The following is a 25,296-nucleotide window of genomic DNA, read 5'->3' as shown; positions in this document are numbered from 1 at the left end:
TAAGGGGCCCACACTTTCCTTGACTTTCTTCTTGTTGCTAACATACCTGAAGAAACCCTTCTTGTTACTCTTAACAAGAGTAACAAGGTTAAATGGCTTAGTGTTTTGAAATCCTGAGATTTTCACACTGCTATTTTAAAACAGTGGCCATGAGCTGGGAAGTGGAACAAGCACTAACATGTATTATTTGCATTATGGGAGCACCTAGAGGCCTCAACTGGGGAGGTGAGCACCATAGTGCTATCATTCATCAAAGCAGCATATTGCTTTGGGATAGTTACATGCATCCACTAATATTTAACATGAACAGGGCCGGCCCACAATATTTTGGGACCTGAGGCGGGGAGCTCAAATGACACCCCCATACCCCCTCGTTTGGGCCAAAACTTTGAAAGGTCTCAATTCTGTCTTCTTCCTGTTCTACTCCTCTCATGGTACTGCTCTGCCACCTACCCCAGTAAAGGAGAACTAACAACTTAAAATGCCTTGTTCAAAAATTTTAAGTAACACTTAACTTTCAAACACCTGAACAGCAAATGTAACTTTTCTTGTCTGTATAGTAAACACTGGCATTTTTATCTGTTTGAATAATCAAAGTGGTGCTTTCCGTGCCTTCTTGGTTGCAAAGATTTGAACTGCTTCCTGAAGGTCCACAGTCTGGGCCAGCTCATGCTCTTTTGAGATGGTTGCAAGGCCGACCAGCCTCTCCTGTGTCATTGTGGAGCGTAGATATGTTTTTATTAACTTCAGCTTGGAGAAGCTATGTTCTCTACTGGCAACTGTTAAAGGAAGTGTTAGAAGTATGCGCAGAGCAAGAAATGTATTTGGAAAGAGGGTGGCCATCTTATTTGTGCACATATATTCCAGAACAGCCTTTGGAGTTGATCCTGCTAAAATGTATCTTGAAAGGGCTTTCAGTTCATCACCTAAATCATTCACAACAATATTGCACATGTCATAGAATACCAGGGTTGGAAGGGACCTCAGGAGGTCATCTAGTCCAACTCCCTCCTGCTCAAAGCAGGACCAATCCCCAATTTTTTGCCTCAGACCCCTAAATGGCCCCCTCAAAAATTGAATTCACAACCCTGGGTTTAGCAGGCCAATGCTCAAACCATTGAGCTATCCCTTCCCCCCATGTCATCATGTGTCAACACTGTCTCTAGTGCCCTGCATTGCTGGTGTAGGTCTTCTTCAGGTATAGTGAGGAGTTTTGGAATATCATACAACATCCCAAATATACTGCTGTGTTCCCTTGAGCTGCATGAAAAGTTCTTCAACTGACTGTATTGCACAATCTAGCACCTGGTTAAAGAATTCAACTTTGAATTGTTGTTTGGGGTCTCTGATGGGATTATCCCATGCTTTGTAATCAAAATGTCTTCTTCTTCGGTGACTCTTGTATTCTTGAGTGGGTGGGAAAATAGCTTCAGTTTGAAGTTCCTCCGCCAACTTCTGTGCACTCTTCAGAACGTTTTGAAATCCCTCATCTGACCAGTAAGACTATAGGTATGACTTTGCTTTGTCCAGTTCTTCCATTGCTCCAGATATATCAAGGTCAACACCTTGGAGTCTCTTGCTTACATTTATTTCAAACAATCTGTCATGCCACAACACTAAGCCACACAGAAATTTGAAGTGATGCATGTTTCTTCCATTTCCCTCTGCCACTGTTCTCCCATGAACAGTTCCTGTCATAGCATTATCCTCCATAATGGCAACTATGGCATCATCTATCTTCCCAATCTGGTGTTTGATAGGCTTTATCGCCGCCACTCGACTTTCCCATCTTGTGGCACTCAGTGGTTTCAGTGTCAGAGAGGATGTTCCCAGATGTTGCTTCAAAATTTGCCATTGATGAGTTGATGCAGAGAAAAATACATAGTGGTTGAATTAGATTAAAAAATTCATCAGCCTTACTAGAAGCTGGTGCTGTATCACCGACCATCCAGTTCAATGAATGAGAACTGCATGGGACAAAAAAAGCTCAAGTTAAAGGTTTAACTCTTGGATCCATGTCTGCACTCCTCTGTTCTTTCCTCTCATGTTGGCACCATTATCGTACCCCTGACCTCTCATGTCAGCTATCGCAATTCCTGTATCTTTCAGCTTTTTAAGAAGCACATTTGTCATACCAGCTCTTGTAGTATCATCAATGTCAATAAATTCTAGAAAATGCTCTCTGATAGTCACCAGTGCAGGGACATTTTCACTAGGTTCTGTTGTTGTTACAAAACACACCATTAAAATCATTTGTTCCGTATGGCTGATGTCAGGTGTGCAGTCCAGAATAACAGAGTAATATCTTGCTGACTTCAGATCTGCCACAATCTTCTGTTTGACTCTTGTTGCCAGTAACTGTATGATCTCATTTTGAACTGTTTTTCCAAGGTAGTGGTGTGTGTACATTTCTTGGGTGGTGACTCTTCTTAGATGCTCCTGGAGTACAGCATCAAACTCAGCCATCAGCTCCACAATGTTAAGGAAGTTTCCATTGTTTGGCACATACAGCTGATCTGAAGTGCCACACAGTGCTAGGTTTGGAGTAGCAAGCATTCTTACAATGGCAACATTTTCAGAACATTTTGCCAGTAAAGAGACTCTGATGCAATCTTCTCTTGATGCTGATCATCTATGGTTGCCTTTAACCTTAGTCTCATCTCAAGCTCTTTTCACCTGTGGAATGCTCTCTGGTGATTTGCTGCCTTCTCATGGCATGCCAGATTTCTAGCCAAATTTTTCCACTCCTTTGTTCCTGTAGAACCCAATGTGGCTGGAACATTAGACCGGAAGAGTTTGCAACAAAAACAGTATGCAGCATTCTAGGTTTTTGAATACATAAGCCATGGCCTCACCACTTTGTCATCATTGGGGATTTCACGCCAGTAATGTGTTGGATGGAAACTTCTATTTTCATTGTCTTTGGGGAACAAGAAGTTTTTCACTTGCTGTGGCCCATGCAATACAAGGAAGTCCCTCAGGCAACTGCTCAAGTGGGTTCACAGTCCTGGATCATCTAGACTTAAGGAACTAAACTCAGCAGCAGCTGTTTCTTGCACCTCCACCACACTCTTCTCTGATCTACACTTTTCTTCAGGAATGTGCCTGGTTCCATCCATTTGAGATGGAGATATGGATGCTGCAGTAGCTGCCAGGTCGCCTGCACTCTGAGTAACTGGAAGATCAGGCATCTCCTCACCACTCACATCTTCCCTGGGGCCGGAAGGCTCACCATAAACATTTGTGTCTATGTATCTCAGGAGAGCTCCTTCCTGCTTAGATAGAAAAGCTTCCTTTGCTTTCTTTCTTTTTCTGAATGCTGCCCTAGAGGGGCGTTTTCTTCTTTCACTCATGACTGCTGTTCTGTGCCAGCTATAGTGGCTCTCAATGCTCAATTGAAGGGGACAAATAAGCAGGCTGGTAGCAGGGCCTGAGTGAGGAAAGATATCAGCATCTTCAGGGCCTACCTGGCTCCTACTACTTCAGTTGACTGCCTGTTCTCCTCAAGTGGGTTCAGAGAAGCAGCAGGAAACAGGAAGCTCCCTGAGAAGCTGGTGTTAATCAGTCCAGGCTCCGGGGAGTGCTAGAGAGGTACATAAGAGCCTCCTCCTCCTCTCTCTCTCCCTGCAGCTCCTGCTGCTTTCTGTTATTCCCTCTAACCTTTTCTCCTGCCTGCCTGTTATGTCTCTTGTACCCTCCTTCATCCAGCACAGCACTCCACCATCTCTGTGCATCTAGAGCAGAGAGAATACATATGCACCAGCAGCAGACACAATTTTCTACTCTCTGGGTCCTAGTGGCACCCCTCCCGCACTCCCTCCCCCAGTCTGGCACCTGAGGCAGCTGCCTCAGTTCGCCTCATGGTAAAGCCAGCCCTGAACATGAATATTGTGGGAGATTCTGAAATTAAGCATTGCAGTTAAAGAACTATAACAATGGAGGGGAAAAATATTCCTGCACCATATTAATTGGTATTAGATGTCTGGTTTAAACACACCGTAGTGGGAGAAAATCTTGTGGTCTATTCCCAGCAAATGTGGTCTATTCAGGGGTGGATTCAGCCACATGGTTTCTTTTAGTACTACAGGGAGCCAGGGAGTGATTAAAATGTGCATGGAGCATGCTGAAAATGGATCTTTAGCTGCTTCACCACTACCTCACACAGCTGGGTTGTTGGACAAATCTCTACTGCTTCCCCATGCACCTGGGACCTTGACAAGGGCTGGCTCCAATGCCTACTGAAGACAATGGGAATATCTACATTAGCCTCAGGTCCGGTTCCAATGGGACAGTGGGCACCTAAGAGAATGTCATAATGCAGTGCTGTTGCGTGGGGTGTGGAGAAGGGGTTTACATCGAGTGTTACCAGGGATATCAAAGAGAAAGGAGGATTCATTGGTTAGGGTGTTAGCCTGGGACGTGGAAAACCCAGGTTCAACTCTCTGCTCTCCCAGGCACTGCATGTGTTACTTGGGGCAAGTCATCTCATCTCACTATCCTCAGTTTCCTCTCTGTACCATGGGAATAACATGGGATCTTTAAATATTCATGGTAAATAGGCCTAATGGCCTGTGATGGGATGTTAGATGGGGTGGGATCTGAGTTACCCAGGAAAGAATTTTCTGTAGTATCTGGCTGATGAATCTTGCCCATATGCTCAGGGTTTAGCTGATCACCATATTTGGGGTCGGGAAGGAATTTTCCTCCAGGGCAGATTGGAAGAAGCCCTGGAGGTTTTTCGCCTTCCTCTGTAGCATGGGGCACGGGTCACTTGCTGGAGGATTCTCTGCTCCTTGAAGTCTTTAAACCACAATTTGAGGACTTCAATAGCTCAGACATAGGTGAGAGGTTTTTCGCAGGAGTGGGTGGGTGAGATTCTGTGGCCTGCGTTGTGCAGGAGATCGGACTAGATGATCATAATGGTGCCTTCTGACCTTAGTATCTATGAATCTATGAATGCCCTGTTACACAGAGCAGTTGTGAGGATAAGTACACATTAAAGATTGTGAGGCACTCAGATACTATGGTGATGCCTAAGCTAGACGGATATTACTGCTGCTCTCTTAACGACTAGCATTTCTTCTGGGTTTTGGAATGGGAGAAGATTGTTTAAAGATAAACTCAGATGTAATTATCTGAGACCAAATTATAGATGGAAGGAGTGTGGGGGCATGGGATGATAGCCAGCAAGATATAAAAGGCAGGCCTGAGATCAGTGCTTGTTGGCAAACCTCAGACTCACAGCATTCAATCTGGTTTTGTTCTGAGAGCAATAGGACATAGAATTCTCAACAGGAGACTGGCCTTTTCTGCATTGGTTCTTGTAACAATAATAGCTCTTAGCTAGCACATTTCAACCACAGATCTCAGAGTACCTTATAAGTGAGGGCATTAGCTACATTTTACAGACAGGGAAACTGAGTCACTGATGGGTGAAGTGACTTGACTGAGGTCAGACAGCCAATCAGTGGCTGAACCTGACTGAGCTTCTACTGGGCCACCACTTGAAATAAAACCAATGTTTGAAAGACTTCCACTGACTACACTGGACTTATGGTCAGGTCCTATGAGAATAATGGCAGTGGGGTTTCTTCTCTGATTCATCATTCAATTCCTCAGTTTCATTTTGCTTCCCCTTCCCCCTGTAACTGGTTTCCCCCCATTCCTTCTCTACAGGAGAAGCCAAGACTCAAACAGACATCCATATCGCTGTAAGCAAATGCACATAGGAATCTGGCTGGGGTTTGGTGTTCTGTCCTCAATGGCTAGAAACCCAACTTCTGTAGCACTAGCCATTTCCCTGACTTGCCTCTTCTCAAGCGTCTGCAGTCAGACCCCGAGGAACATCAAGGAGAGCACGATTCCATTTAAGGTTCTACACCAGGAGCAGGTTTACGGTCTTGTCCAATCGAGCTTGTTCCAGGATGTCAAAGCCTCCTCCAACCAGTCGAATGACGCCAGTGGGAACGCCCAGTCACAGCTACCCCTGCCCACTATGTGCATAAAGCCTGCTGAAATCAGACACATCTTCAAGTACATAAATACCATCGTGTCCTGCACCATTTTCATGGTGGGCATCATCGGCAACTCCACCCTGCTGAGGATCATTTACAAGAACAAATGCATGAGGAATGGGCCCAATGTCCTCATTGCTAGCTTGGCTCTTGGGGACCTTCTCTACATCCTCATAGCTCTTCCCATCAATGTGTACAAGGTAGGCACCATGGGGCACTAATAATCTTGCCATTTGGGAAGGTGGCAAGGGGGACTTCAACCCTCCCACATTACGATGCTCAGATCCTTCCATGATAAATACCTGGACAGATAACATGGGTTTGGGTGGCTAATGCATACCAAGAGGTATGATAACTATAAACAAGTATCTGAAGCAACTGTCAGAGAACCACTGTGCCAGTGGAGAAGGCATTGTGTGGGGATCCAAGAAACTTGGGTTCCTTTCTGAGGTTTGCCACTGACCTACTTTGGGCAAGTCACTACAGTCTCTGAGCCTCCGTTGTCCTTATCTATCTTGGGAGTAAATTCTTTGGCAGGGACTGTCTCTCCCTACAGACAGGGCTTAGTACAATACAGTCACGGCCAAGCTATTATATTATATATACTATTATAGCAGTGAGTGCCACCTGGTGCAGAGATGGATTCTAGGATGGTGAAGGGGGACACATTTAGGGAAATGAAATTATTTGAAGAAACAGTTAGGCCACATATCAGCTGGGAGGTTGGTTGGACCATGAACAATCTCTCCAGGGAAGTGATAAAAATTACTCAGCACCAGACTGGAGAACAATTCTGTACTGACCAGGAGGCAGAGGTCCCTAGTGGCAGAGGGAAGAATGTTTTGAGGAAAGACTTGAGCCTGGTGCTGCCAGATGGTAATGAGATGAGGTGGGTGGTGGGTAGCAAGGCTTCCAGAAAAGGGACTGCCAGAGGGGTAGGGGAAAAGGAGCAGCACATGAGATCCCAATTGGAAACAAAGGGAAATCACAGGTGTTACAATACTTGATAAAGTTATCCCTGTTTGCTGAGCACCATGCCTTCCATTCTGTTCTATTCAGATTCTTATGCCACCCTCATCACTGCGATAGCTCAGCACTTCCAGGAGCCCATTAAGCAGCCTAACAAATTCCTTTATCTCCTGCTGTCATTGTGTGTGCCATGAAGTGGTTTGTGTTATGGTTTTGGTTTTGCATTTTAAAATGTCCATGCTGCTCTGCATTCATATTAGACAGCAGGTCAGGTGCACCTGGCACTTGCAGCAGAAGGGGTGGGGTGTGGGGGTTGGAGATGGCTCTTAGTTCCTGGAGGAGCTCATTGCATAGGCTTGGACTGGCACCTAGGAAAACTCTGACTCTTGCACAGATGAGCTTTATGTTCCATTATGCCTGAGGAGCGGAGGTGTCAGTTTATAATATGGGCCCTTCTACCAGATATTAACTCCACTGACATCTCATCTCACCCTCATCTCCATAGTAGCCAAGCATCACATAATCGTAATGCATGTCAACCTTCACTATACCCCCTTTATAGGTGGGGAACTGATAGATTAAGTGGCTGCTCCAAACCCTATTGAAGACAATGGATCAGACCCTAAGGGTATGTCTATGCTGCATCTGAGGGCTAGTCTACACTAGAATTGCTACAGCGGCACAGCTATCATGCTGCTAGTGCAGATACTCTCCCATTGGCAAAATAAATCCACCTGTGCACAAGGCAGTAGCTATGATAATGGGAGAAGCTTTCTCCCGCCGACATAGCACAGTCCACACCAGTGCTTAGGTCAGAATAATTTACATCACTCGGGGAGTGCTTTGTCACATCCCTGAGAAACATCAGTTATATTGACATAAGTGCAAGTGTTACAAGCCCTCTGAGCAAGCCTCCTAGCCTGACACCATAGATGTTTGCTTATGGGGAGTGGGCTGGCACATCAAAAACAACTGTAGAGATGTTTTGGCTCAGCTGGAGCTCAGGCTTTCAGGTCTACCTCAACCCCTCGGCACTTATATCGGCGGGAGCAAGGCTGTAGTGTGGACACTGACATAGTCACGTCAACATAAGCTGCCTTACATCAACCTAACTCTATAATGTAGACCAAGCCACAATCTTAATGTAATGTTGCATTATTCCTTTTTGCACATGTGTATAATTCAATTATTCTAATGTACAGCAATACAGTTGTTCCAGTATAATCCTGACTCAACAAGCCCCATAACTGGATTTCAGATGGTGATGTTCAATAATAAATTAACTTAACAACTTAGCATGAGTACGCTATCCTGCCCAATTAGAGACTGTGTCCTTAGTAAACTCAATGGGGCAAATTAAGCCCTGGTATAATGTCACTGGGTTCAATCGGATGAATTTGAGCCAGTATGTTAGAGTAAAATGAGTCCTCTCTAATTGTAGAACTTATTTTTAAACCTTTATGGGTGGCTACCTAGGACTAACCCGGGTTGCCTTAAGAAGTAAGGGTTTCCACTGAAGTCAAGTGGGTAAGGTAGAACAGAATTTGACCCCTAGCAAATACAAGATTATACACTAGTTAGTTTATTCTCGAATGACAAATCGTGATCTCAATCAAGTTTAACTAGGATCTGATCTAAACGTTTCCTTGCTGTTTGACTTGTCTGAGTCTGTTTGGTGACTTCTGAAATGTCGACAGGTGCTCTATCAATTAGAGCCCTCAGCAAGTTGGCCATTTTTATGCTTTTAGGCCTAGATCCTCAAAAGTATTTAGACACCTAGACTCCCATTGATTCCAGTGGGAGTTAGGGACCTAAATGCCTGTGAGGATCTGGGCCTCAGTGTCATGCAATAAACTACTGGCCATTGCAGCTAGTGCTGCAAGGAGGAGTTGGTGTTGAGATCTACATTTAGATGAGCAGTAAGTTCAAGTTTGGAAGCAAGGCGGAATCCGGGCTGGACTGGAATCTGATGGCACTGAAATTCAGCAGCTGTTCTTGTGAGATGTCAGCAGCAGCTAAAGATGAGCCCCTTGCAAATGTGAGCCCAGCCCAGAACCCAAATGCCAGGGGAGCTTCAGGCCCAAAGGAGTCAAAGTTGAATTTTGTACCTCTCAAAAAATGCCAGTGTTTGGGTTCAAACACTGGCTTCTGAACCACCCCTCAGCACAATAAACCCTCCTCCTAAAAGTGTGCTTGTGGGAGAGAACTCAGTCCCAGTGTGTCAAGCCATTTTACAACCCCATGCTCACACAGCCCAAGAGAGGTCACCCCGAATGCCAGCAGAGGTAACATCCATGTGTTTCATAGCAACCTCTCCTTTCCATGAAGGGAACAACCTGCTCCAAAAAATCTGACAAGGCCTGTTAATCATGTGCTTCTTTGTCCTCTTTCCCAGCTGTTGGCAGAAGACTGGCCATTCGGCGTCCAGGTATGCAAGCTGGTTCCGTTCATTCAGAAGGCATCTGTGGGCATCACTGTCCTCAGCCTCTGTGCACTCAGCATAGACAGGTAATGAACCTGCTATCACCACCACATTCTGCACCCAAGTTAATTTAATGATGGCACATCCCCCTTTGCTGTCCTTGAGGCAGCCAGTGGAAGAGTGGACTCACTGCTGGTGTGCCCCCTTGTGGCTGGGGATGGCGTGGCTGGGGATAGCATGGCTGTCTCTCCTCTAGCTCCTCCTGTAGACAACTACTCCGGCTCTGCCATAATTGGCCAGCCAGGTCACGTTTAGTCTCTTCTCCCCTCCCCCCTTGGGGGTAAACAAAGAGTCCAATAAACTAAACTCAAATCTGCAAACACTTTGCCCTGACCTGGGCTCTGCAGAACTGTCCTCGGGCTTTCCAGCAGAGCGACACCTCCTAGTGCTTTCTCCCTGGCAGGACTGGCTCTAGGCACCAGCAAAGCAAGCACATGCTTGGGGTGGCACAATGCCAGGGGCAGCATTCTTTTTTTTTTTTTTGGTTGGGCAGTTGTGCTCTTGGAGCTTGGGGCAGCAAATTTTTTTCCTTGGGGCGGCAAAAACCTAGAGCTGGCCCTGCTCCCTGGCTCCAAACTCAATTGTCCTTCTCCCTCTTGTGGCACGGGGTTCCCACCCCACCAGTCCTGGAGGGCAGGTGAACTCAGGCCTGCCCTCTGCTCTGGGTTCCAGGCCAGGCATCCTGTGGTGAGCAGCTGAGCTCTGCTCCCTCAGACTCCATGCTGCCTCCTTGGACTTCTTCCTACCTTGGCCCTTCCCATAGCCCCTCCCTGGGCTGCCTGTGCACCTGCCTCTCTCCAGGTCGCTCCTCCACTCTCCAGCTTGCAGAGATGGACTGCAGAGCTGTTCACCCCTCTCCCTACAACCTGGGCTTCCCTCTGGATGCTCACCAGCCAGCTCCGCCCCCAGCTAGGCTTCACCTCCCACCTGCCTCGTGCAATCAGGGGCGCTATTTGTTCTCGGTCTCCAGTTAACTCATGACTGGGGGGGGGGCATACCCCCTCACATAGCCACAGTGCAGCCCACTGGTCCCACGTGGTCCCTGCTTCCCCTTGAGCCAAATTCAGAGAAGATGCTTAACATGCTGTGAGACTCACTCAGACCCTCTAACGCCCACTCTCGCCCAAGACAGTGGGATAACTGACGTGCAGTGGAGATGGAAGATGCTCTAAGTCTAAGGCAGGGTTGGGACTACTTTAATTTGCACCTTCTCAGCCCTCCAGCCTGTTGCTTTTCTTACGACTCTCTGCTCCCTGCACCCTTCTGTGTGTGACAGCGCACGGCCCACACTTGCCACCTTACAGCACAGCATGGTCCTGTGTGTTCTGCCTAAGCTTCCCCCCAGTGCCCTGTGACCTACCCAGATGAAATAGCAGCCTTGCCCTCCAGTCATCTGAGCCAAAGCACCTGACGCATTGGGGAAAGGAGTCCTGCAAAACAAAGCTCAAAAGGTACAAGACAACAAACTCTTTCACCAGCCAGGCTGCACCTCCAGGCCCTGCTCCTGTAAGTAATGACCAGCAATGCACAGTGGCTCTGCACCTCTCAGACACATAGTTCAGATTCAGCCACTGTCTTCTTGGCTCAGTCCTTCCTGTCAGCAACCCATTCTCACCAGCTAGGCCTCAGCTGAGTGTCCAGTAGGAGCTGCCTGTCTGCACTTGTCCCAGGCCCCAGCTGGATTTCCCCCTCTTTCAGACCAAACCCAGTACCAGTCCAGAGGGGTGGTTTCCTGAGCTCAAGGCTTGCCTTAGCCCTTTCCAGCAGGGGATGGGGCTCTCATCCTGTCACAGTGAGTTGCAACTTGTGAAATGAAGGCAGTAACATCCTGTTGTGTCTGGCAGGTACAGGGCAGTGGCCTCCTGGAGCCGGATCCAGGGCATAGGGATCCCCATGTGGAAGGCAGTCGAGGTGATGCTGATCTGGGCTGTGGCTATCGTCCTGGCCGTCCCTGAAGCCATTGCCTTTGACATGGTGGAGCTGAACTATCGCGAGGAGATGCTCTGGGTCTGCATGCTGTCCTCCAAACAGAGCTCCAGATTTACCCTGGTGTGTACTCCACCCCTGTTCTAGTGATGAGGAGGCACTCCCCTTCTGGTGCTCACTCCCAGCATGCAGATGGGAATGGATGGTGCACAGCCCCTCAGTGCCAGCAAGGCGATAACAGTACTGGGAAAAGCTCAGAAGGGAGTGGGCTCACATGTGTATCCGAGCTGCAAATCACAGGGTGGAGGTTGGATATGGAGTTTTGGTTCAGCCCATTGTGGAGCCAGAAGCCAGGTGGGATCTCGATCTAGAACCACATTCTTCTGAAGTCTGATGGTGCTCAGACCAAGGGTTTGGATTTGGACTCTTCTCTAAGCCCAGCCTCTCAGTCTGGAAGCCTGTGTAGAAATCAGGGTGTCTTTTGAGGTTCTTTGTACTTAGTGATTTCTCCTGGGTTTGAAATAAGAGCAACATCCCTAATGATTTGGGGATCCTTTTGCTTCTGGATGAAACCAGACGAGTGGGGAGCACAGACAAGTGTAAACATCTTAAAGCAAACTAAAAGTGAAGGTAACTGGACTGGACTATCCCCTATGCATTCAGTACAGGGCCTGTGACACTCACCGGGATTCAGAGCTGGGCAAAATTCAGTGACACCAAAACATTTTGCAAATTTTTGCAGAGTTCACCAAATTGTTTCTCACCAAAAACCAAATTGTTTTACGCCAAAAAACCCACAGACAAACTCTCCAACAAAACCCTAATCAGAACATTTTGTTTTACTTTCAAAATGTTTTGATTTTCTCTTCATAATTACTTCATTTCAAAATGTCCTTCAATTTTATTTTTAAAAAATTAAATGTTAAGAAAACCTCAAAATCAAAAAGAAACATTTTGTTCCCTCCCAAAATGCATTGTTTTGGCCATTTCAGAATGGCCAATGCACCAAAGACCCTGTTATTTACACAGCTTTACCATGACTAACATTATGGATGTTTACCTGCAGAGACAAGACGTGTTGAACTAAGCTGACCCTCCATTTACTTTTTACTACGGCTTTACAGAGCTGAGATCATAGTATCTGGGGATGGAAAAAATCCCTAATGAAGCATCAAAATGTATCCCCTTCGAGGACAGGATAGAGCTCTGCATGATATTTTGACTTGTGATTGCTTCCTGCCTCTGGGTGCTGTATATGATCTGCCAGAATAAGAAAGGGCTGCTTTTGGAAGGCAAATTAAACAGGAATAAGCCATCCTCTAACTATTTTGGATTAGGAGACCTAATGTAAACATAATCTGACATCTGCCTAATGCAAGGATTCTTGCACCTTCCCCTGAAGCATCTGCCAGGGGGCCTTGTAAAAGCCAGGACACTGGATTAGATGGAGCCTGGTTCTGCCCTGGGCTGGTTATTCCTGTTTCCTATTCATGTCCTTTCTGTTTTGTGTGTAGTTCTACAGGGATGTGAAGGACTGGTGGCTTTTTGGCTTCTATTTCTGCCTGCCTCTGGCATGCACCGGTGTCTTCTATACCCTCATGTCCTGCGAGATGCTGAGCAAGAGGAATGGCATGAGAATTGCCTTCAATGACCACATGAAGCGGGTGAGGGGATCCAGCCTTCTGCCAGGCAACCCACAGAGAGAGGATAGAGCTGCAGCACAAGAGACCATGTACTGGCCCTAGTCCACAGTGGGTGTGAAGTCCATGGAGGACAAGTCAGTGGAGTTATGGAAATTGACACTCGTGGAGGCCTGGGGCCACTAGCTCTGTACAGCTCATCTCTCAGTTTCATAGAGTTTAAGGCCAGAAAGTATCATCAGCTCATCTAGTCTGGCCTCCTGTATATGACAGGTCACCACATTGCACCCAGATATCCCTCTGCTAAGCCCACAGACTTTAGTTAGACTAAAGAATTTCCTCAGGTGACTAAACTGTTGTGTGCCACGGGCAGGGAACAGGAGGGACCGAGGTGGCACCAGTGCCCAAGACTCCCTGTGATGGCAGGGTATTGACTAGGTGAGACATGCCCAGATGATCCCAGCAGGCAAACCATGCCCCATGTTGCAGAGGAAGTTGAACCGCTCCTGCCGGGGTCCCTGCCAGTCTGAGCTGTAGGAAACACCCCTCTTCTGCCCAGTGGTGAGCGTTGCCAGAGTTTGTCTGGTACAACTCCAAGCACTAGCATTAAGGCTGCAAACCAGTTTGACTTTTAATGCATTATGCTTAGTTGTATTCCAATAGTGCGTAAAGGCCAGTGGCAACCAGGGTCCCTTTGTGCTAGGCATGGCGCATACCCACAAGTGCCAGTCCCTGCCCTGAAGAGTTTACAGTCTAAATAAACAAGCCAGGCAAGGGGGGCAGAAAGGGCAGATTATTATCTCCATTGGACAGAAGGGGCAGGGAGGCCCAGAGCTTCACCGGGGTTTAATGCACCTAACGCCCATTGAGGAGCTGGGCCTTAGTCCCTTTGTCTAAGATGTCTTGATCTCCACCTCCCCATGCCACAGTGGCTCCCCCGTTCCCTGTTACATTCCAGGACCACCCAGCCAATAGCTACAAATACCAGTACAAGAGCAATCATGCAGTGTTAGGTCAGGTCCCCAGCCCAGTCTGGTCCAATCTGACTGTCTTGGGGAAGCTAAGGTCCCCCAGTGTATTTATTATACCTGGGCTATAAATAGTCCTGTTTGTCTGTTATTTAAAGAAATGCTGTACAGGCAGTCCTTGAACTTACAACACAATTGGTTCCTGAAAATTGCGTCATAAGTCGAAATGTTATAACTTGGAACCACAATACACTCCATTGCGGGACCGAGCATCATTAAATCTAAACCAATTGCCATAAGTTGAATCAGGGGGCCAATTCAGAAGATTGTAAGTGCTGTTCATCGTAAGTCGAACGTTGTAAAGTTGAGGCCTGCCTGTATTACTGCAGCAGCTGCACATTGCCAGTGGAGATATCACTATGTTAGCAGGCAGAAGGGCAGGCTCTGGTAGCCTCATTGTGTGTTCACATCTCCCTTGAGGCAGCATAACAGACTCACTGCACAAGGAGAGGCTGGTGCTCAGCTTCCTGGCTTACTTCTGATGGTGTAAACTCCTCTGTCTTTGGCTGTGCGTCGGTGAGTAAGGGAGACCTCAAGCCTCATCAGTGGAGGCTCTTGTGGGCCTCACCTCCACTGCTGGCTCAAGCTCACTGTAGGCCTGATGCAAAGTCCACTGAAGTCAATGGGAGTCTTTCCACTGAATTCAGCATGCTTGGGTCAGGTCCTTTAAGTGTTCACTAATGCAAACATTGCTGACTCTGGCTGACCATAGAGTTCCTAGTCCCCACCAGTATTGTACTGCTTGTACTGTACCACCTGACCCCTCTGATCATGAAATCATGAACATTTCTGTGCTGCTGGAGATGTGTAAGGATTTAAGGGGGTCTCCAGCCCTTACCAGTGCTCTGCAATGATCATTCTGAGTGAGCACTATATGCTGCTGGACGTGCCTAGGGATTTAAAGGACCCATACAAGGGTTGTGCGTGGTGCTCTGCTCCCCTCCTCGGTCAGGCTCATGCTGAGTGTACACTCACCCACACTTCTTTACTTGTGAGTCTTAGCGCCGGGAAGTTGCCAAGACAGTGTTCTGCCTGGTGGTGATCTTCGCTCTCTGCTGGCTGCCTCTCCATCTGAGTAGGATCCTGAAGAACACCATCTATGACCAGACCGACCCCAACAGATGTGAATTGCTGAGGTGAGGACAACCCGAAAAAGACCCTCACTTCTGTATTGTACTTCAGTCTTGTGATCGCAGCGATATTAATACTGGACTCTGAATCCAGGCTGCCGACTGTGTAATTATCCCTGGAATGTCAATCACTGGTTGGTTTGTTTGTTTGTTTGTTTGTATTTGCTCAATTTCAAGGTGAGGTACCCTTTTAATAGCCACAGAAAGGTGGGGGGGGCAGATATTCCAGTGAGGTCCCATTATGGTTATGGTACGTGGGCAGGGAGCTGCTGTTATCAAAGAGCAAGGCACGTGTTTTGAGCTTATGGAAAGCAGGATGATCAAGGTAATCAGATGTTATGCTTCCAGGCATGAGCTGGTCACTGCAGGGGTAAGGAAGCAAATATTTCCCTCATGTCAGAGTATTGCACAATTGGCTAGGTGTGTTAGGGGCTTGTTTTGCTTTCCTTTGAAGCTCCAGTCACTGCTTCTTCACAGAAGCAGGACAATGGGATACAAGGACCACTCCAAGTACACCCATCATTCTCTCTCCTCTCCACCCCCAGTTTCCTCCTGGTGATGGACTACTTTGGTATCAACATGGCCTCCCTGAACTCCTGCATCAATCCCGTAGCTCTCTACTTCATCAGCCGGAAATTCAAGAACTGCTTTCAGGTGAGAAACAAACGCAGCTAGCTCAGACTTGCTGCATGTGCCATGTGCTTGCTGTGGAGGCTTCTGAAGATGTCTCAGCTAGCAAGAGCATGAAGCAGGGTGTGGGCTGAGCTTTGGGGGGTGTTTATCATTGTAGTACAGAAGAACCTAGAGGTCCCAGGCAAGACTGGGACCCCATTTTTCTGGGTATGCTACATACACATAGTGAGAGACAGGACCTGCTCTGACGAGTTTACAGTTGAAATAAATGAAACAGAGAAAGAGGAAACTGAGGCACGGAGTGGGTAAGTGACTTGGCCAATGGCACAAAGTGGCAGATTCAGGAATAGAACCTAGGTCTCCTGACTCCCACTCCTGTGCACTGTCTAGTAGTTTACTTCCTCCCAGTAAATCCTTAGAGGATGAATTCCCATTTGGAGAGGGACCAAAATCAAATGAATTCTCCCTAGCATCTCCACAGTGACCTATTTTTACGATGGCTCAAAGGGTCTCCATTTTGGTTACTGATGGTCTTGCTCCCATCACGTGCTGCACTCAGCAGGGCTGTGAAGTGGAGCAGAGGGGTTCAATCTAGAGCCAGCAAGAACTGATGCTCCCTGCAACAGCAGCAGCAGCAGCACACCATGCACTTGCAGGAAGCACTGAAATGTGACCTAAGGCGCATGGGGAAACAAAGTAAAGTTTTACTTCTGGGAGAATTCAGCACACAATATTTTAAAATTCTGTGAAATTCTGCATATTTTATTTGTCAAAATAATACAATATAATCAAGCCAGTTTCAATTATTTTGGTAATTTATTTAAACTACAATACAATGGATAGAGAATGGGAGTGGGGGTGCATTAAAGGAAATCTAATAGTAATGTAGCGACGTTTGACCCTTTATTTCGAGCTATTAGTCAACAAATATATGCAGCCATATGCTCAGTGTTACATCATAGGCAACTGAAGAGCAAGTGAGGGCTAGGGAATCAAACTCACAATTTATATTGGCTACTGACCATCTCCAAAAAGGTCAACACCAAAGAGGTAATGGAGCACATTTTGATAGGAATTTTTTTCAGTCCAAAAATTTAGACCAATTCTTATCACTAAAGCACCATAAGCATTTGTAAGGCCATACTGTCCTTTTCACCACTCTGGCAATGTAAAGGAGCCTTAAAACTTTTACACCTGTTTTATATTCCTGGGGGAATTCACAAAGACGATGGGAACCGTTCACTAAGCAGGCAGGCTGCTACATTCTGCTCTGCCCCCATGCCTACCTCCTCAGAAACACCTCAAAGCCCTGCCTCTCCATACCAAACATGCCGCAATAGCAAGCAAGAGGGACAGGGTGTGTCTCTCTCACGCACATCTGCATAGCCCCCCACCCCATCCCATCCCAGCGGTGATTTACATCTCTACCAGCTGCTCTGGACGCCCAACCTGCCTGCGCTGCAGGGGAGGGACACATGACCGCCCTTGTGGGCTTCCCTTTGCTTCCCCATCAGAAGTCATTTTTCTGCAGGGAAGCAAAGAAATCTGTGTTGGACATGAATTCTGTGCATGCGCAGTGATGCAGAATCCCCCTTGGAGTAAAGTTTAAACTTTGTTTTCCCCTGGCCCAGCAGTCAAAGCAAATGGCTCCCAGAAAATGCATGGGCTGAGAGCCCGTCACACAAAGGGTGCTGTGGTCTTCAGTGCTTATGGTGCCTGCAAGAGCTCTGCTTTATGCTGTGCCTTGTTCCAAATGGCTGTACATAACAACAAGAGCGTCACAATGCCCCGACCAGACTCTGTCTGGGAAGCTCAGCCCTTAAGGGCATGGCCCCTAAGACCACAGGGTCACCAAACGATATAAAGTATGATAAATTGAAGTCTGTTTCCAGATAATTTATTTCCAGATAATATATGTATTTATTCTCCCAGGCCAAGACCCTGCCAATCACTTACCCACAAGACCACCCTTCATCTCGATAGTAATAGGGGATATTTCACCATGCTTTATCCCATAGTCCCAGCTCCTAACCCCTCCCTATGTATCTCTTCCCAGTCCTGTCTGTGCTGCTGGTGCCAGAGACCAGCCTTGAGCAGCGCACCAACGGATGATAAGGGGTCTGTTGGGAAGTGGAAAGCCAACGGTCAGGAATTGGGGCTGGACCGAAGCAGCTCCCACTTGAGTAACAAGTACAGCTCTTCCTAAAGAACCATAAATCAATTGGAGAGTTCACCGCAAGAGCTGAAAGGAGTCATCCATCCCACTCACAGAGTCATTTCCTGGCTGGCTCTGAGTCACTTGCTTTCCTTTCACAGATCCATTGGAAAAAGCAGCAGAACTTCTTACCATTGAATAGGGTGACCAGATGTCCCAATCTTATAGGGACAGTCCTGATATTTGGGGCTTTTTCTTATATAGGCACCTATTATCTCTCACCCCAGGTCCCGATTTTTTACACTTGCTATCTGGTCACCCTAGCATTGAACCTGCCACTGCCAGGGCCTTGGAACCTCACTTCTCATCTGTTCCTTTATAATCATCTTTTTTGTTTTCCTCAAAGGACCTTTTGGGTTTTAAATCCTGCTGGAGAAGCCAAGTGACCCATGGTGCTATCTGTCTCCAGATGGCAAGGCCACCAGATGGGGGGGGTGGGGAGGAGGGGATGGTGCTGTGGGTGATGTCACGTTTAAACTGACAAGGGACCAGTGGCGGAGGTCAATTCTGATCCTCCAAGCTGATATATTAAGAAGCCAAGGCGAAACCAAAGCAGCTGCATCACAGGCCCATAGCCTTCCCCTCTTTGCTCCTGGGACACCATCACTGGGGGTGAAATTCACGCTGGACAGCCAGCTAGCAGAAGTCCGAAACACCATTTAAGCCCTGTTTAAGCCCAGAGGGTACCTAGGAATTGCGCTGCCCTCTGCCCAGGGGTGAATTTCACCCTGCATGTTTATAGTGTAACAACACAGTAGTGTATTTAGAATAGAGCTGCTTAGTGGATGTTATATTCTTAGTAGAAATGAGGTTAAGAAAATGTTCCTTTTTTGAAATTGTATCATACAAAGAAATGGGCTGCTGTAGCTTCTCCCCTCTCCTTTCCAGCAGCTCCTTCACAGTGAGAGCTGTGTCTGGTCACATTGGGGTTTGTAAAGGCAAGCACAGGAATGGCAGCCTTGGCTAGAGTCAAGGTGGGCCAAAACCAGGCACTGTTGGCTTTCATCCACCACTCAGCTCTGCCAACTTGTCCTTAATTGCTATCTGCAGCACCCCATGTTGCTCCAGTCCTGGTCCTCTTCTGAACAGGAAAGATCAGCTCTGCTGGGGTTATGCTATGAACAGATGCCAGCAAGCTCACTGCACTTGTCACCTAAGTTAGGAGATGAACTAGAAGTGAAAGGGAACCCTTGATCACCATTGGGTCTGAGCAATGTTGGCTGCGTAGTTACAGGAGCACTGGACCGCATACATTCATAAAGTCTAAGGCCAGAGAGGCCTGCTAGATCATCTGTCTGATCTCCTATATATTACAGGCCAGAAAATGTCATCCAGTTACTCCTGGCTTGAGCCCATTGACTGCTGCTTGGCTTAAGCCTGTCAATCAGAAAGACCAGTCTTGATCTGAAGGCTTCTAGAGATGGCCAAGCCACCACTTCCCTTGATAGTCTGTTTGTGTGGTTCATCAGACTCAGGGACACAGTTCAGAGATGGCTAAGGAAACCCCAGATGCTGCAAGAAGTGGTGCTGGAGATTCCTTAGGACGTGCTGGTCCCTCTCTTGCAGTACTGAAACAATGCTCCAGCATGGTGCTGCTGGTGCTGCCATTTGGCGGACTAGCCATAAACCCACAATTCTGCCCACTCGTGGTGGTCTATAGGCCATCACTCTCCGTGCTAGCATCAGAGCTGGGAGCTCTCACGCACTGGGGCCAGATTCCAGCATAGTGTTTACGAGAGCTGCTCAGAATATGGTGAAGAGCCATCACTGACATAGCTGACCAGTTCAGCCAGGCTTTCACACCAAAGCTTCCACAAAGGAACAATCTGGCATTTATTCCAATGATGTTGTGAAAAATTTTATGGGGAATTTTCATGGGGGAGGAGGTCAGGTTTTCTCCTCCTTTCTTTCCTTTTCTTTTTTTGCTTCTTTGCCCTCTTTTCCATTCTGCCATGAAAAAAAAAAGGGGTGGGGAGAGTAGGGAAAAATGAAAAAAAATGAAAATAAAAATCCTAGTTTTGTTTCACTTTTGGTATTTTGCTTTATGCACACAGACACATACACTGACATGCTTTGCAAACGTTTCCATTTTGAAAAAAGCCCAATTCGCAATGAGAAAAAATTGTTTGAAAATTGAGCCACTCTAGTAATTACAGTCTGCCCAGCTAAATGCCCATGGTACTTGATTGGGCTGTTCTTGCCTTCACCTCCTAAGAGTTACACAGTGCTGCTGCTATTCTGTTCTCTCCTCGCCACCACAGAGGTGGCTGCAGTTTCATTGGTGGCTGAAATGCTCCGGGCTGGAGGGCACATTCTCAAGAGCAAGTATTTTTAAATCATTGTGATATTTGTCAGGGTCCTGGTATTTCTTATGCTTACAGGTGACCTGAGTGAGCGTGTGTGTATATACTTTATATAAACCCCAGTCTCTGTGTTCCTGTTCAGCATGTGATCTGACATCCTCACCCCCATACCACCCTGCATTAACCCCAAACAGGGTCACCGTCCCCACACTCTGGAATCAGAACACTTAGCGGCAGAGAGACTGAGCGAATCTTAAAACCAGAGAGAGCTGACTGATTAAATTGATCTCTCCACCCCAGTGGGTTATCAAGTGAGTCAATAGGCTAAGTTTCCCTAAACTTTGGTATATGGAGCAACCTAGAATTTCTAATGGGCCAGAAAAAGGGGCAGCTGGGGTTGGAGAGGGCAACCGCTGCTTGTTGGGGGAGAGGATCCATTGGAGGAGGGAGTCCTGGAGATTTGCTCCTGTGGGAGAGGAAAGGCCCGTTTGACAAGTCTGGAGGTCATTTTCAAGTGACTTTGAGGCAAAGCAGGTGACATTGCAGGACAAACTGCTGTCAACCTGAATGGTAACGTCAGCACAGCAAACAAGCTGAAACCAACCCAGAAAGAACAGCAGACCCTTACCAGCATGTCAATTCCCATTGGGCTAGCACTTCCCAGCTTGCTAGCCTTCCTCCTGCTACCCTCTGCTCTTCAGGGCTTTCTGGCCATTGCTCTTCATGTCCTTGACCTTTCACTGGCTCCTTTGCTGGTTTTCAGGCAGTTCATTTTAGCCTGACCCTGCGATGCCTGGATCTGAGGGCTGCACTCAAGAACTAGAGCTGGCAGTGACCATCTCCCTGGCAGACAGGTCAGGGGAGCAGGTGGCAGGAGCAGAGAGGATGCCTCATTTAGGAATAGCGGCATTTCAGAATGCAGAAGGAGGGGCAAAGGGGGGATTAACTCACTTCATCAAGACAGTAACTAGGGCTATTTCTCTTGGTTCAAGAGAGACTTTGGACCATGGCAGAGGCCCAGATCCTCAAAGATATTTAGGCATCTAATTACCATTGATTTGAATGATAGTTAAGTGCCTAAATACCTCTGAGGATCTGGGCCAAAGTGCTTAGCGCTTCAAGGGACAAGCATGGGAAGAGGGTGGAACGCCACCTGCTGGATGAGCTGCAGAATGACAGATTGTGCAGGTCCTTAGCACTCAGCTGAACACTGTGCCACAGTGGCACAAGCGGGGTTTGCAGACGGAAAGAAATAAAAAATTCTGGGGAAAGAAGGAAGCTCATTAGTTTATAGCTGTAATTTTGCCCCTTCTTAGTATCTTCCCTGTGCAAAAATGTTGCCCGTACCAACGCAAAAGAGCCAACCCTTATCACACCATCACATAAAGAAAGCACCCAGGGTTCCTCACTAACCTAGACCCTGGAAAGGGGCCTCAGCCAAGTCCTCCTAATGTTCAGTAGGCTGGCAAGGAATTTGTGCCTGTGACTCAGTTTGTTCCACCTTTGGAGACCCCCTTGCTGCCTTGTGCCATATTGGCATATTGGGCTGGAAGCGTGGGGGGACAGATGCACCCCTCCCGTTAATTTCAATGGGAAAGGTGCCTCTAAATCCCCCAATGCTGCTTTGAAGCTCTCAGCCATAAGCATTGAGTAGTGGCAGTAAATACACAGCATCCTATACTTTCAACAGCCACAAGCTTCTCGTTGGCACTGGAAGGAGAGCTCAGGGTGCTTTGCAGTGCTCGGACCAGACAGACGTCAATTACAGGCACCCTGGGGGACTGCAGATCAACATATTGAACAGCCAGGCACAGAAGGGCTACAAATCCCTTGCCTCTTCATCGTAAAGGAGCTCTTTTATTCATTTCCACATTAACTGTTGCATGCAAATCAATGTTTTAGTTTTATAAATGTTTCAAATCTTTCAAAACAGCCTCAGATCCACATGTTATAAATATTGCAACAAATAGGCTGCTGCAAATTTATTCCAGCTCCGGATTCTGGTGGCTCCAGCCATGTTCTTGTTTAATGAGGGCCTCAGTATCCTTCAGCATAGCTGGTCCCTTGCAGCTCACTGGTGCACCCTCTGTAATTCTCTTGTCAAATGATCTCAAAGTTTATTTGGCCCAACAGGAAACTGTATATGCATTTTTGAACCCTTTTGTATGATAGATGCATCTGAATGTAATTTCCCCAGCCTTAAAATATCATCTCTGGACTAAGACCAACCCCAGAAAACATTGGCCTGAATTATGAGCACCTGAAAACTGGAAGTTCCAATGGAAGCTATTCTTCAGCCTTAAGTTTAGCTTTCACTACCAGCAAAAATGACAATGCAATGACATAGACATCCGTGGAACAAGATCATATCTACATTGATGCATCCAGCTTTGAGAGGCAGATAGTATAATATAAGCATGTATGTAGCTATTCCTCTCTTCTCGTTGTGGGGAGAAAGAGAGGACAAGAAGGGCTTCAGAGCCAAATTTAGGGCTCAAGCAGCAGTTGTTATATCCTGACACCCTGAGATATCAGAGAAAGTCACCCGTCAGCTACCAGAAACCAGCTGGGTTTCAGATCTTGTAAACTACAAGGAGGTTTATTCTCTGTCAGGTGTCCTCAGCTGAGCAATCATGGGATGAGCCTCTTGTGTGTTAGTCAGCTCCTGTTTGTGAACCCTCCCCCCCCCGCCGAGGGAATTGCCTTACTGCTAACTAGGATGCTTATTTTTAACAATCCCCTTTCATTGGGGTTAGCAAATCTGGTGATCACGAGTGCAGAGAAACTGATGGCACCATCTAGAGGCAGGCTGGCCCTGTGCAAACACCTCCCCCCTACACATAGCTCTGTCAAAGACTCACCAGGCTGAGCCCCACAAACTCAGTCCAGCTGCAGATCAACTCCCCCTTTGAAATCAGGCCTCTACTAGAGAAAGGCTTTGCAGCCTGCCAGTGGAAAGTGCTATAGAAAAGCAAACTATCAACGGCAGCCCTTGCACCCTCCGAAGCCAAGTGCTTGACAGATCCTTGTACCACAGTGAAACAGACAAGATGGGCCAGCTGTGGTGGAGAGAGGAAACCCAGGGTTTAGTGGGTTTCTTGACCTTAATGTCTGTGAATGCAAACACACTACCAACCTGTCATAGGGCTCCAGGCCATCAATTTGTCTTGGAAAGAGCAATATATAGCAAATCATGACATGTTATGCCCTGTCTTTTTCTTCTCTGTATGTTAATAAAACATTTTCATGTTTGATAGGAAAGACTCTGGCTGTCTCTTATCATTGGGCAGCAGCCCTGGGAAGTCTGCTAAATACTTAATAGAGGGTCAACTGGTTCCCGTGACTCTTGTGTTCATTTGGTGACTGTAGACATTGCACACACCCCTCTAAACATGTTCCCCTGGGCTAGCATCTTGGCAAATATCAGCCATCAAAAGGATTAAGAATGGCTTCATTTATGACAAAATAAAGGCTAATGGCCCCACTGCTGGAGGGCAGCAGGTAAACTTTAGACAACATTAGGCCACATTGCATTTGGTATATACTGCAGTGGGCTTGCTGAGCTCAGGCTGCAGGGCCCAAAATAGCTGTGTGGGCACTCAGGCCGGGGCCCAGGCTCAGAGAACCCCACACCCTCGCCAGGTCTCAGAACCCTGACTCCACTACTATTTTTAGCTCTGCTTCTCAAGATCTGTAAGCCTGAGTCAACTGATCCAGGCTCTGAGATGGTGCTGCAGATTTTTCTTTGCCATGAAGCCATACCTGTGTAGTATAGTTCCTTTGCAGACAGTGCTGCATTAGGTTACATGCAGGAGGTTTTCTGCAGAACTCTAAGAGCTAGAATCTTTTTTTTTTATTTAAGGAAAAGAAAACTTAATTTCTGCAGAAGCTGCTGGGTGCAGAGAAGTGCTGGTCCTGCGGGCAGACAAGCTACAGGATCAGTCCAAACACTGATTCTCCCTTAGATTGGAGCTGAAAACCCTGCTTTGATGGAAATGATTACAAAAATACAGTTTAAAACTGAGCAGAAAGCCTTTTAGCCTGCCAGAGCCTGAGTTCAGTGTTGTCAGCTCCTCCTGCTGGCAATGCTAATGCCATGAATTCCTCGCTCTTCCTTAACATTCAACTACTAATAATAGACCCATGGGCAGGGAGAGGGCACCAAGCCCCATTGAGAAGTGATGAGTCATCCCTGAGCTAGAGCCTGATGAAGCCGCATGTGGTGATGAGTTATCCCTGTGCTAGGCTCCAGACAGTCCTCAAGCCAGGAGCTGGTCCAGCAATTCTCAGGGACCATCCCCATCACAATTTCTGCCAGTTTGAGCAGACTGACCCTGGTCAGGCTCAGAGGCCAAGGTGGATTTCATAATGCCAGCTGGTGCCCTCTACAAGCAAAATGACATTTCCAGGCTCCCCCACCACCGAGATGGCAGAGCTAATTCGAGGTTTCCAGAACCAAGGGGCCCAGCTACAATGGAAAACATCTTCCTAGGATCACAGATCCCAACAGTTGTGGGCCCCCTCGCGCCGTCAGCCACACGAGCTGTGGCTCGTCAGCCACACGATCTAGGCCCAAAGCTCCCACTACCAGAGAGCTGATGTGAACAATTGGAAGTTTCAGGGTTTCTCAAGCAATGTCACCTACTCTTCCTGGTGATGTTCCACCAGAAGAACCAAACCAAGGTAGGGATTGTCATCAGTTTATTGAGAGGCAAAGCACTGGATTGGGCATTCCCACTCCTCGCAGGGGAGTGGGGAGACAACACACACACACACACAATTCTCAATGACTTTGATGAATTCATTCGTTTCTTTTCACTCATGTTTGATGGTCCAAACTGTGCCCGCTCTGCCGAAGTTGCCCTGCAGTTATTGAGACAAGGCCCCTGTCGCAGCCTGCACCACCCACTTCCATCCCCAGGTAGCTGACACAGCCTGGAATGAAGCAGTGCAGCT

The 25,296-nt window shown here is 47.3% G+C and overlaps 1 protein-coding gene across 1 annotated transcript; it reads left to right on the top strand.

Annotated features, from left to right (window-relative positions):
* The first annotated feature begins 5,719 nt into the window (after positions 1–5,719).
* LOC144270142 (endothelin receptor type B-like) lies at positions 5,720–18,028 on the top strand. The gene is made up of 7 exons (XM_077826399.1): positions 5,720–6,214; positions 9,379–9,491; positions 11,310–11,514; positions 12,906–13,055; positions 15,062–15,195; positions 15,735–15,843; positions 17,879–18,028. Exons 1-7 carry the CDS (start codon positions 5,720–5,722, stop codon positions 18,026–18,028), a joined length of 1,356 nt encoding a protein of 451 aa, XP_077682525.1.
* The last annotated feature ends 7,268 nt before the right edge of the window (positions 18,029–25,296 follow it).

The sequence above is a fragment of the Eretmochelys imbricata genome, chromosome 9, assembly GCF_965152235.1.
Source record: "Eretmochelys imbricata isolate rEreImb1 chromosome 9, rEreImb1.hap1, whole genome shotgun sequence".
Taxonomy (NCBI): Eukaryota; Metazoa; Chordata; order Testudines; family Cheloniidae; genus Eretmochelys; species Eretmochelys imbricata.
The sequence above is the reverse complement of the archived record's forward strand: the minus strand, read 5'-3'. Positions and strand labels throughout refer to the sequence as shown.

Coding starts and splice junctions, on each gene's coding strand:
- LOC144270142 (XM_077826399.1), top strand. CDS start 5,720: ATGCACATAGGAATCTGGCTGGGGTTTGGTGTTCTGTCCTCAATGGCT. Junction 9,492..11,309: donor TGTGCACTCAGCATAGACAG/GTAATGAACCTG, acceptor TGTGTCTGGCAG/GTACAGGGCAGTGGCCTCCT. Junction 15,196..15,734: donor AACAGATGTGAATTGCTGAG/GTGAGGACAACC, acceptor CTCCACCCCCAG/TTTCCTCCTGGTGATGGACT.